Source organism: Macrosteles quadrilineatus, unplaced genomic scaffold (genome assembly GCF_028750875.1).
Source record: "Macrosteles quadrilineatus isolate MER2022 unplaced genomic scaffold, UCM_ALF_1.0 Scaffold_4__1_contigs__length_99947679, whole genome shotgun sequence".
NCBI classification, from domain to species: Eukaryota; Metazoa; Arthropoda; class Insecta; order Hemiptera; family Cicadellidae; genus Macrosteles; species Macrosteles quadrilineatus.
This window is the reverse complement of record NW_026542597.1, coordinates 55,230,789-55,243,481: the sequence shown is the minus strand read 5'-3', so window position 1 is coordinate 55,243,481 and position 12,693 is coordinate 55,230,789. Positions and strand designations below refer to the sequence as shown.

At 36.3% G+C, this 12,693-nt stretch overlaps 1 protein-coding gene across 5 annotated transcripts in view; it reads left to right on the top strand.

Annotated features, from left to right (window-relative positions):
• The window catches only part of LOC128991648 (cell death activator CIDE-A-like), a 32,730-nt gene that overhangs the window by 12,228 nt on the left and 7,809 nt on the right, over nucleotides 1–12,693 (top strand). The window contains exons 1-4 of one of the 5 annotated variants that reach the window (XM_054414723.1): nucleotides 8,610–8,726; nucleotides 10,050–10,203; nucleotides 11,150–11,312; nucleotides 11,985–12,137. In XM_054414723.1, coding sequence (XP_054270698.1) covers nucleotides 10,095–10,203; nucleotides 11,150–11,312; nucleotides 11,985–12,137 — 425 coding nt within the window. In that variant the 5' untranslated portion in view covers nucleotides 8,610–8,726; nucleotides 10,050–10,094. Of the gene's footprint in view, nucleotides 1–8,609; nucleotides 8,916–9,064; nucleotides 9,169–10,049; nucleotides 10,204–11,149; nucleotides 11,313–11,984; nucleotides 12,138–12,693 lie in introns of those variants that run through there. The other 4 variants (XM_054414721.1, XM_054414726.1, XM_054414722.1 and 1 more) reach the window with 4 other exon arrangements.

Below are 12,693 nucleotides of genomic sequence, written 5' to 3'. Positions count from 1 at the left end.
TGGCCCATTGGGTGATACTTGACTGAACAATGTACAACTTGGAAATTACTAGGTGTTATCACAGAATTAAGAGTGAGATTGTCTTCATGTTAATTCTGAGTGTGGTATATTACATTTCACTTTTGTATCCTAACAATAGTTGGCTTACATTCAATTGCCATTCCGGAATCGGTCAATCCTCTGTATCTACTAGTGGCGCTCAAGATCAGCAATAATATGTGCGAGTTGATTGATAACAGCCTGATAATCAACAAAATTCATGTGTCAAGAATGAGATATTTAAATGATCCACCCACCGGAAATAAATCCTTACTGTACAGAAAAAATAAAAAGCTTTTTTTCATGAGTGAATATTTTCCCACTATAATTACAGTTTGGAATAAAAATTGCAAAGAGAACCTTAACTTAAAAAAAGTTCAAAGAAAAAACTTACTTTATGCTTTATGATGATTATCTTCAAGGGTCGTGGCTTTGATAAATGTTACCATTGATTCCATCATTAGTGCCTCACATTCACTGCACTTAAAGTCAGGGAAAAAATCCGGCATAAATGATCGCATAATTCCTGACGCAGATGAAGATTCTTTAAAGTAATTACCACATGTAATGCATTTGCTTAGTGAGTCTATGACATCACGTGTTTCACTTGGGTTAGAGCTTGAACAAGAAACTGATAATGTTGAACTTGTGTCAGCAACGGTTACAAAAACCCCCAAAGTGGGATATGAAAAACTTGTGTCGGAACCTGAAGCAGAAGTACTCAAAGTAGAATCTAAAGAACTTGCTTCAACAACAATATCACAAGCACTTGAACTGGGTTCTGAAGAACTAGCGTTACATCCTGAAAAAGAAGCACTCAAACTGGGATTTGAAAAACTTGTGTCACGCTCTGAAGAAGAAGCACTCAAACTGGGATCTGAAGAACTCGTGTCACATCCTGAAGAAGAAGCACTCAAACTGGGATCTGAAGAACTTGCGTCACATCCTGAAGCACTCAAACTAGGATCTGAAGAACTTGCAAAACACCCTGAAGAAGCACTCAAACTAGGATGTGAAGTATCGGAGCAAGAATCACTTGATTGACTATCCATATCTTAACTAATAGTTCGAACTCAACGTACAAAATAAACTTGAATTATCTATCCAACTAGCAGTGTATAAAGAATAAAATTGGTCTGAGAGCATTCCTGATATAGCAGTTCATCTGGTTTATGTAAATATTTTATCTAATACAAGAATAGACTCTGACTTGTTTGTTCTTTGATTTCTCTATCCTTTTTCAAATAGACAAAGAAAAAATACAGATTCAGTAGAGTTATGGGGGTCAAAGGTTATTCCATTACATAGTAAGAATTTGCTTTGACGATAGAGACCAAATCAAGATAAGATATATCAAATATCCGTTTGTCTGTCTGTCTGTAATTTAAATCTTGAAATCCAGTGGAAGGATTTTGACTAAATATTTTAATTAGGGTCTTTGTTTAGGATCTTTATAAATAGCCCTAAAACGTGATTGGCAACAGGCACTACCTCAGGAAAATTCGTATTTTGAGCACACACATTTAGAAAACTGAAAAAAATTAACATTGGCCTTATGAGCTGCCAAGTAACTATGTTGGTTGAAAAAAATAACAAGGATAAAGTAAACAAAAAGACTTGTAACATATGTTTATAACAAGCCATCCACAGTTTTTTTTAACTTCATTTTATTTTACAATCTGTTCAGCACTGTGAACAATTAGTAAAAGGGATAATATAAATAAGTGACTTGACCAAGAATCTCCCCTGTGAAAGATTTTGCAAAATTAAATAGTCATGTCATAACTAAAACTTTACAAATCGGTATGGGAGTTCAAGAACTTTCACAAATTTTCAGTCAGTTGGGAAAATCACTATTGTCCAGCAAGTTAACGGCTATATTGTTCGGGTGGGTTTCGAGTTTTTCTTCATTCTTGATATTTCTTGCTAATTCTTGTTATTTCCTTAATTACTGTAGGTATTTTGAAATTTTCATGGATTTTTTTATTCGAGAACTAGTAAATTACAAAATAGGCTACAGAGTACAAAGGGAAAAACAGTTGTAACTATTGAGCAAAGATTACTGAAGAAGACTGAAGATTACTCGATATAGGGGATGAAGATTACTCGATATAGGGGAAAATAGAGCAAATGTTGGTGACGTTTGAGTGCACTCGGTCAACTCAATGTTTCACTCTCAAAGGGAAGATTTTAAAATTTGTATGCACTCCTTCTTGTAGTTTACATAATTTTGTCAGTTAAATTAGTATTTAAAGTTAGTTGTACAGGGTGCGGAAAAAAACAATCTATTTTCTGCAGCGCACTGTTCAGCGATAGAGGGTGGTGGGAGTATGCTTGTTGAAAAGCCTACACAATGCCATTTTTTTGTAGTCATAGATCAGTATGGTCGCCTGTGCTATGCGTGCTTGTTATTGAGTCGTATTTAAAAAAGTAGTCAATTAATTCATTGCAACTCAGCGGAAGTTCCGTACATTCCGAGGTTCCGTCGTGATTATCTGTATGGATGATTAACAAAATTAAACAGATTAATATTCTTATTAACCTCAAAATTCGTGTAACTGAGCAGCAGTCAGACATGTTCAAGGCAGCCGCTTGTTTTTCGGGCGGGCCTACGAGGACTGTTTTCCACATCAGCACGAACTCTATCAATTAGTTGTCTGGCTTCCGATTTCTGACTTTAGGCGGCCTGTTATTTCCTTTTGAATGCAAAAGCCGTTGTTCCAAAGTTAGTGACCCACCGCATTATTGTGCAACGCAACGGAATCTGCATATCGCCTTAGCAGAAAGAATGCACGGAACTGCCGGGCCAAGGGTGGTCCTAGATACTTTGGGGGGTCACCTGGGTGTATGGAATACCCTCCAGCAAGGAAGGGGGGTGGTTAAACTAATGCTATTTAGGGAATAAATGTGATGTTATAAGCAATCAGGCATATGGAAATTCGCTTAGTCTGCAGGTTTGCTGGGTGGGGGGTACTAAAATATTGGTACCTGACTTTCATTTTGTTCACAAATTATTAGCGAATTGGCCGCAATCATCACTTATTCCGATATAAAAAATGTCTCAATAAATGTATTTCTGGTAGTAAAAAATAGGTACCCATTAGCATTTAAAAAATATTTTTTTTTATGGAGAGTGAATTTATTATACAGTTAAAAACAATTAACCGTTATGGATCATACACAAGAACAAATGACGTTTTTGGCCCAAAAATTAAATTTATTTAACTTTGCTTAAATGGAACTGCGAACTGCTATAATGTTAATGCTATTATAGGATTCGGGCTAACAACGTAATTTGTTTGTGTTTATGATCCATCCCGGGTTTCATTCTAGTATGCTATGTATGTAATGTACTTATTAGCTTTAATTTATTATAAAATCTATTCTGTATTACGTATTACGTACAAGATACAAAACCTCTTTTATATAAAACGATGTTTATTATTTAGTTGTTTCTATGACAAGATGACATTTGTTGACCCATTTTAATGGATTTAAAAGATACCGCGCTTGAAACCTAAGATAGTTTAAAAATATTCTAAAATAGGCTACAATACAACATGAGCGATGGGCGCCCACAGGGAAGTGCAAGGGGGTGCACTTGCACTCCCTGGAAAATACCCCCGCCGCAGCAAACCTGCAGACTAAGTGAATTTACATTTGTCTGAATTGATTTTCAATTAAACCCAGACAGCACACTTTCTCCTCAGAACATCCCACGGATATTGTGACAGGATATCCAAGATATCCCATAGTAGTCCTATGGTCAACCTGGGATATCCCAGGACAGGGGCGGACTGGCCCGCCGGCCCACCGGCCGGTGGGCCGATACGCATTTGCGCCCTCGTTAAAGGAAAAATTCATAAAAATTTTTAAAAAATGAGACGAGATGTGTTTTTAGAAAGCAAGAGGAAAAACTTAGAGAAAAAAGTTTCAGCAGTACAGTAAATAGCAAACATAAAGTCGGGTGTGAGACCTGAATAGACACTGTCGACAAGCGAGAGCAAAGCAGCTCTTCTCTGTCGTACGTGTAGGCCTACTAAGGCACTTTACTCAGTGGTATGAGCATGAACTACTTAAAAACAGCTGTCCTCTTCCCGCGTCATTTTACGCCGAACCCGAAAAAACTGCACTGCGACCACGAGTACTAGAAAAATACCAGTATGGTTCATAAACATAACCAAAAGACTTTTTGGCCAGAAAATAAACATTTAAACATTATTTAACATTGCTTAAAGTGGAACTGCCAAATCATATGTTCAATGCTATTAGTATAGGATTCGGGCCAACAATGTCATTTGATAATGTTTGTGATCCATACCGGTATTTTTCTAGTACCGGTATTCGTGACTGCGACTGCATCCGACATCGGTCGGTGTCACGATGTCGTCTGTGGTAAAGAACTTGAAGATAATGTAATATTATTTGATATTTGTTATAATATTAAATTATTGCTCACACTATAAATATTTCTATTTAAGTCACATTTAATTTTTATAAATGTCAACTCAACTCTCTTGTAAAATGGCGTTTGCCGTGCATGTAATATATAAATAATAAAGAGTGTGAGCTGCCAATTAAAATGTGTCTCTCTTTCGTGAGTGTCTGATTTGTGTCTCTGTGTATACCCTGTGTATACTCTGTGTTACCTCTGATTATTTAGACAATGAACATTGAAATTTTATGGTCTGCTCCACTGACAATGTCAATGCATGTAAATGTCCATGATAATAAATTATTTGATTTGATTTGATTTGTGTCGAAATCTTCAATTTATTTTTATATTCTTTACCTATTCACAGGTAACATGAACGAATAAACTAGTTTTGTAGAATCACTACTTTTACAAAATTTAAATTATATTTAGTGACAGTGTTTTTGTTAACTTAACCATTACACAGTAAAGGTTAAACAGTAAACAGTATTTTAATATGTGGCTACCGCCTATTAATTAATGATTTCAATATGCACTATGGCACTAATTTGGTCAACTTTCTTATTTTACTTACAGATAGCCAGCCCAAAATACCTTCGTAGTTATCTCTAGGCTATGGCTTCCATTTCGTTTGTAGAAATAGGTTAGGTAGGCCTACTTTAGGGTCACAGTTTTGACTTAATTTAATGCTAAAACAGTTTCAGTCAATAAATTGGTTTTGTTCACAGTGAAGGCATATTGTTTGTGTAAAATAATTTCATAGAAATCTAAAATATATAACTTCTGCTATTTACAGTGCCAAAAATACAACAGTTGCAAGTTCAGGTTGTAAACAGGAAGCACATGATTTATATTGTATGCATGCAGCCAAGTCATGCAAGGGAAAATAGTGAAAATGCACAAATATAATACGAAAGAACCTATATAAGAAAATCATTTGTATTTTTATTTTTGTTAGGATATTTACCGTCAGAATAGCACCAAGTCGTGTGGGTAAATAGTCTAAATTTTGTAAACCAAACATTGACCAATAGTGTCAGTTATCAGATTTCTGCTTTTCCACTGTTAATGCCTCTAGATTGCCTAAAAATGCGAGTTTATTGGTATAATTTTTAAAAAATTTCCCGGGGGAGGACCCCCCTCGATACAGGGGGGTATTCCATACCCCCCGGTTGGCGCCTTCGGGCTGGTCAAGGTTTACGCCCTAATAGAGTACCCAGTCCGCCCCTGTCCCAGGATATCCGCAGGATTGCGTAATGTCCCCGCCCGGGATGTGAGCTTATCCGTGGGACATCCGAGGTCATCCCAGGGTAGTCCTCAGGACATTTTCAGGACATATGGGACTACTATGGGATGTCCCTGGGATAAAGTGTGGTCTGGGCCTGAACATAAAAAACACAAAATAATATAGATTTAGTATGAAAAGCTTAATTATCAGTTGATTAAATAGCATAATAAGCACCAATTTTGAAGAAAAAAACGAGAAAAAAGTTTTTGACCCAGACTGGTCTCGAACCTGGTACCTTCACCTTAAGAGCCTCACACCTTACCTCCTGAGCTATCTGCGCTTGATGGATCGATAGGGCCGCTAGGGGTTTCAAGTGGTCAAAGCGTAGCTGACAGTTGCAATGGACGCAATACTTAAAATATTTTTGATACTACAGTATATAATATGATTCTGTTAATCTGTTTAGGCCTCAAGTAGTTTAATTGTTTTTTCTGGTAGTTGGAGAGGATACTGGTATTTGAATATAGATTATTTAATTACCATTAGATTAGCACTGTTATAATTGATTGTTATATGATTAAAATTTGTTTTAGTTTATTTTATTAATTTAAAGTTAGAATTAAATACACGTTTCACACAACTATGATAGAACTCTAGTTTTCCTTAACTCAGTGCATGGTAGTAATATGTCAGTAAAGTAAAGTCAGCCCTTGCTAGCCACAGTACAAGACATATTTTCAATTTAGGAAACCTTAAACTTTTAAATCAAATTATAAAACCTCAACATCTTAATGCTTGGGAATCTTATTTTATAGAAAAAAACAGGCCAAAATTATTTGTTAAATAATGAAGACGGCCCAATTATAAACTCGGAATTACTGAAATTATTTTTACATCAATATTAACACTGTAATATATTCAAATTTCAAAAGATAAAATTTTCTAATATTATTTTTTATTTTTCCAATATCCTTTAAATCATCTGTTTTAACTTTGTTTAAAATTAATTTATTAAGTAAATATTTACTTTTTGTACTCTAAACACAGCCTGAAGATGGAAACCTAGTTTCTGAAAGCGCTAGTGAATAAAACAAATTATTATTATATATTGGCCTTGTTGAACATTTAAATTTAGATATACATTTCATCAGTGGTAGTATTTTTTTCAGTTTGTTACTGGGACATTAAGGGACATTACAGGATATCCAGTGGATTTTGTACATGTCCCGGGATGTCATGGGACATTCTGGGATATCCTATGGCATTCGTACATATCCCGGGACTTTACAGGATATCCTGAGGTTAACTTACAAATCCCGGGACATTACAGTATATTGTAGGATATCCTGTGGATTTCGTACTCGTCCCGGGATTTTGCGGGATATCCTGAGGCTAGCGTACATATCCCGAGACATTCTCAGGACATATGGGACTACTATGAGATGTCCCTGGGATAAAGTGTGCTGTCTGGGAATATATTTCAATAACATTAGGTTTAACAAGTACCTAGGTTTGCTGGTTTTTTAGTAAAATATTGATAGCTTTAGTATAAAATAAACAAATTTGCCAAGTTTGATTAAAATACATCCATAAACAAGAAAACTACAACATTTTACAATATTCTCCATAAGAATAACATGGGAATTTTAAATTTACATTTTTTTTTATTTTCTCCATTACCAATAACCGAACAAAAATACTTTTATATACTAAATTATTGTTTTTAAGCTCTTTAAAAGGTCTAAAGAGAAATTGGGAAATTTTGTGTTTTGAGGGTCAAAAGTGAGAAAAACCAATTTTTACCCCATAAAACCCCCCGTAAAGCCCCGTTCCCATGGTCTGCAATTTTGGCTAGGGGTGAGATATTCACCTCGGATTTGCGTCATTGTGTTTCTTTTGTCAAACCCTTCAAAATAAGGGGTCACTCAATAAGGGTTGCTATTTGAAAAAAAAGTCACCCCCTACCCCCTACCCTGTTAGGGGGATTAAAATATATTTTTGATGTAAAAAATTGTGGAACCTTTTTGTTAACAATTATTGCCACAAACCGAATATTTCTATCTATTTCGGTTTTAAAAACACAGATTTGATTCAATACTTAATTTACACACTGTATATTTGCCCCCCCCCCTCTGTTCCAAATCCTACGGGCAATGAATACACAAACTATAGTTTGTGTATTCATTGCTACGGGCGCCAAAACACACAAAACATTAAGATACAATTAATTGCTCGGTAATTGGTACAGATCCTGGAATACCCATTATGCTTCAATATACTAAATTATTTGTTTTTTTAAGCGCTACAAAATAGTTTAGAAAGAAATTGCAAAATTTGATGTTTTTTGGGTCAAAAATAGGAAAACCCCATCACCCTGGTTCGCGAACTCGTTCGAATAAACGTAGGTTTACACGTTTGTACCAAATTTCATCAAAATCGGATAATTTTTGCTCGAGTTGTCGCGCTAACGGACATATATATATATATATATATATATATATATGAATTTGAAGGGATGGTGTTTTTGGCCTCTAGGGACCTCAAAACGAAAAAGTAAATCGGTCCCGGGTCCAGGTCTTACCATGAGTACTACGGTTATAGCTTATTCCCTATATGGGAAATTCGTTAAAAACTAAAACCATATACAGTACAATTTTCCTGAAAAGAATATCTTACATCTGAGTAGAAATAATTTGGTAGGTGTTAAGGTTTTAGTAATGGTAACTTAATTCGCCCTTCTTTTTTACCACGCTTCATCATCCCACCCTCATTCAATTTCAATTACAGTATTTTGGGGGAGAGTGTGGGTTTTAGGTCACAGGTCAGCTGTAGGGAATTTAGCCGATGAAGGAACTGAAACGTCACGTCGACGTCAGTTGTTATTGATTTGCTTGCTTGCGCTGTTCTGTCGTCTGCTCCCAGTGAATTCTGTAGGCCTATATTGTGGATAGAACTGCTTTTCTCACAACAACAGCTTAAAATAATTAAATAGTTTATATTAAAATTCTTTGCATTTTATCCAGTGTAAGTGACTAGTGAAGGTATATTATTGTTTGGTAATATAGGATAGGACAAAGTGCCTCAACAACTGACATAACCCCACCAACCAAAGTCAACATCCCAAATTTAGTACAGTAATTTTATCTAGCTAACTTATGTTCTTTTGAGTGATTTGAAGAACAAAAAATACATAATATCGCGTCATTCATATAGGTAAGACAAATCGTAATCATTATTTATCAACGTATTTGGAAAATATAATTATTCTACTTGTGTGTGTGGGCGGTTCCCTTATATTTGGGTTAGTGATGCCAGGGGTAGGTTATTGATTTGCCAAAAGTAGAGCAGGAAGAGGGGTTATAGCTTAACCCTGTTCTAGCTCAACTATTTTGCCCTACATTTCGGTCTCTTTTAAACTAGTTCACATATATGGGTTACTTCCCATTCTTGTGGCAGATTTCATTTGGTAAGGATACTTTTCCTAGCTTGTGTTTCACTTTGATGCAACTGAACAACAGCTCAAATTAACACTAACAGTTGTTAGTAATTAATACTAATTTAAATTATTTTATTAAACAAACTATTATTTTAGGAAATTCAGATATCTCACAGTTAGATGGACTCAAAATCTATTTTTATTGAGCTGGGATTCCAATTTTTTTGTGTAAAAATTAACTTAACTGTCAATTTCTAATTTTACAGTCCTCTACGGTAGGCTTCTCTTTTTTTTTTTGTAAAATGTATATTATAATTTATATTAAATAAAAAAATCTAAGGACATATAGTGTAAGAACTATGGATGTACACAGAGGATACACATCCGGTAACCAGACGTGGATTAGGCGTCCGGTAACGACGTCACCGGGTTGTGGGGTCCCGGAACGCCATTACCACAACGATACGATGTTCGGCCAGCGTTGTTCGTGGTGTAGTGGATAGAGTGCTCGGCTGATATCCAAGAGGTCCCTGGTTCGAAACCCATCGGTTTCTTTAACTTTTTGTCACAGATTTTGCTTTGAATGTAATTTCTTCTTAACTGTACATCTTTTGTTAGAATTTTTGGCATTTATAATTTTATGGTATGAAGAGAATTGAACCTTCATTTGATTTTTTTCATTATCAGCTTTAAGTTTGGTTGGTTAGGTTAGGTTATGACAGTAACTGCCGGACGCCTAATCCACGTCCTGTTACCGGACGCGTATCCTCTGCGATGTATGTAATTGAATCTCTACCACTGCTTTCCATTGTTAACTTAAATATCATAGCTATAGGTACAGACGTATCTCCATCTAAAATAAGGTAATTAAATAGAGATAGCCTAATATTGTAAGCTACTTGATCTCACAGGTCGCCTTCAAAAGTAACTCTGACTGCATAGAACAATACAGCACTATGGAAAAACCTGAAATAAGTGAAATTGTGCCTTTCAAAGTCGTTGATTGCACCCGAGAGAAACGGTTTGGCGTAGTGGCAACGTCTCTGCAGGACTTTGTAATCAGGGGTAAGTTCAGCAAAACAGTTAAGTTAACTTAATTTACTTAACAAGTTCACTACTGCAATAGACCTAGTACATTTTGTGGTACTTATGTATTAAACGGAGGCCACATTTTGTCAGCGCGCTGCGGCGGTTATGTTAGGTTGGGTTATCATAATAGAAAGTATAACTCGTCTGGTATCGTTCGATTCATAACGAAGCGAGGAAAGTCCTACACACATAATATTTACGATAACCCAACCTAACATAACCGCCGCAGCGCGCTGACAAAATGTCGCCTCCGTTAATACGTAAGTACCCATTTTGTATTAGACCAGCAACACGGATGCCACGGCCGGTTTCTATCCTTAGACTGCTGTCTTATGCGACAGCTGGTTGTATGAAAATAGACTGATGTCGCATATTTGTGTCGGTGTCCCAATGCTAATAAAAAGTTTATATCTTCATAACGGTCTATTTGAAGGCACTGAATTCTCTTCAGTGGTCCACAGAGATGTCCTTGGTTTGTGGATATATGATGATGAGTGACGTAATATAATAGTTGACAAAACTGTTTTTTACTTTGCTACATCACTGGCCCGTGGTCTGCATGTACTGTTAACCAAGGGACACCCCGTCTAGATGTGTAATATTAAAATGTGTACCTTGATCCGTGGCAATGTCCGCAGCGTCGCATATATGTAGCAATCGGAATCGAATGTGTTAGCCTAAGTTAAAGTTTTACAAATTTATAAATAGTTCTATTTTTTTGCCTTTGGGCACAGTCTGCGTGATTTCTTTTTTTAACATTCAATTATGGAAAAACTTAGTTTGAGTAATATAGTGTAGGGCCCAACTTAGTTCAATTTTACATAGTAATCACTTTAAAATGTGGTCTACAATCAAAACTGTTCACATGCATGGTTAACAACTACCAACTTAATACAACATCTATAGGATTATATTTTTTCAGCAAAAGAGAAACTGGGTCTGAACGGAGAAGCCGTGAAAGTAGTTCTTGAACAAGATGGAACCGAAGTAGATGAAGAAGATTACTTTTCAACGTTGGAGAGAAATACGAGTTTGATGCTTTTGGCTCCTAATGAAAAATGGGTGCCTCCGGGTCGCACACAGAGGTAGGGAATGTTTCACGTACTGAGAAATGTTATACTAGTATTTATTTTAATAAAATGATTGTTTTATTTAGTGGTAAAAATTATAACACAGTTAGGCCTATGTAAGAGATCAAATTAATCTTGTTGGTTGTTACAACTTCTTGTAGGGTAAATTTATTGTTCATTCATCCTTAGTCTATCACTGCTGATTTTAATAACATGAAATAAAGTTGGTTTTTAGAATTACTGACAAAGAAGTTCCAAAATCAGTTATGTTGACCTTGTCAGTAAAAATGTCAAGGTGTTGCAATAAAAAGGGTAGGCCTATTCGAATTACCATGCCATAGTTATCCTAATGCTGGAAATTTACATTTTTGTCTATAGGCCTACAGTACTGAACATTATAGTTAAACAGGCACCATGCTGCCTAGTAGCTTATACATTTAATGGTTCAAGTCATCAATTTGTATTTTAAGCATATAGTACCTAACCTGAAAAAAATATTAAAGCCTACCTTATCTTAAAATAGCCTAACTATGCTTAAAGCCTACCTAATCTCAAAATACCCCGCTTAAAACGAACCAACAACTCCCCCCACTTTTATCAGTTTTAGCATACCTAAACCTCAAATTACAATGATTAAAGCCAATCTAGCCTCAAAACTACCCTACTTAAAGCATGTTCCTTTTGCAGGAGTGCTGACGAGATAGATGGGGGCAGAGGTATCAGCGGTTTGTTGACTCGGCTGAGGGGAGACGTGGGCCACGTTTCTCTGCTGGGTGGCTGTGAGCTGGAACTCCTCTCTGACATGGACCCTGACAGCCTTGTAGACATCGTCCCAGACAGGTACTAATCTCAATTTGTAAATTCTGTACAGCTCGTGACATCTAAGCTGGCACTTGGCCTAGCGCGGGCAGTGTAGGCAGGAGGAGGGTGGAGGTATGGAAAAGACCGGACTGCAAACATTTCCGCTGCCTCATAGGGTTGACTCCCCGTGCATTATATACTTGAGCACCTTCACGTGAGTTGCGAGGGCAGTTGACGCAACCCACATGACAGGACAATGTTTTTTAATTAGAAGCTAGTAGGAATCGGCAAAGTGCCAGCTTAGATGTCACGAGCTGTAAGCTTGAAATCACTCAAAAGTTTACACCAGTTAGTCTTGTTTTTGTGTGTCTATGGGAATGTCGTTCATCGGATTGGACTTTTAATACCCACTAACATTGTCTTTTATTGCTGACATTATTCCTGTGGCGGAGCAGTTAACTAGTGTGATTGGTTTTGTAAGCACCCCAAAGCTCTTAGCTTTTATGAACAAATCTACTTTGAATATGAAGTAAGCCTACTAGACATCCCATTCTCACGTTAGGGTTTTAGCGAGTTGTAGAATGAAAATGAACGT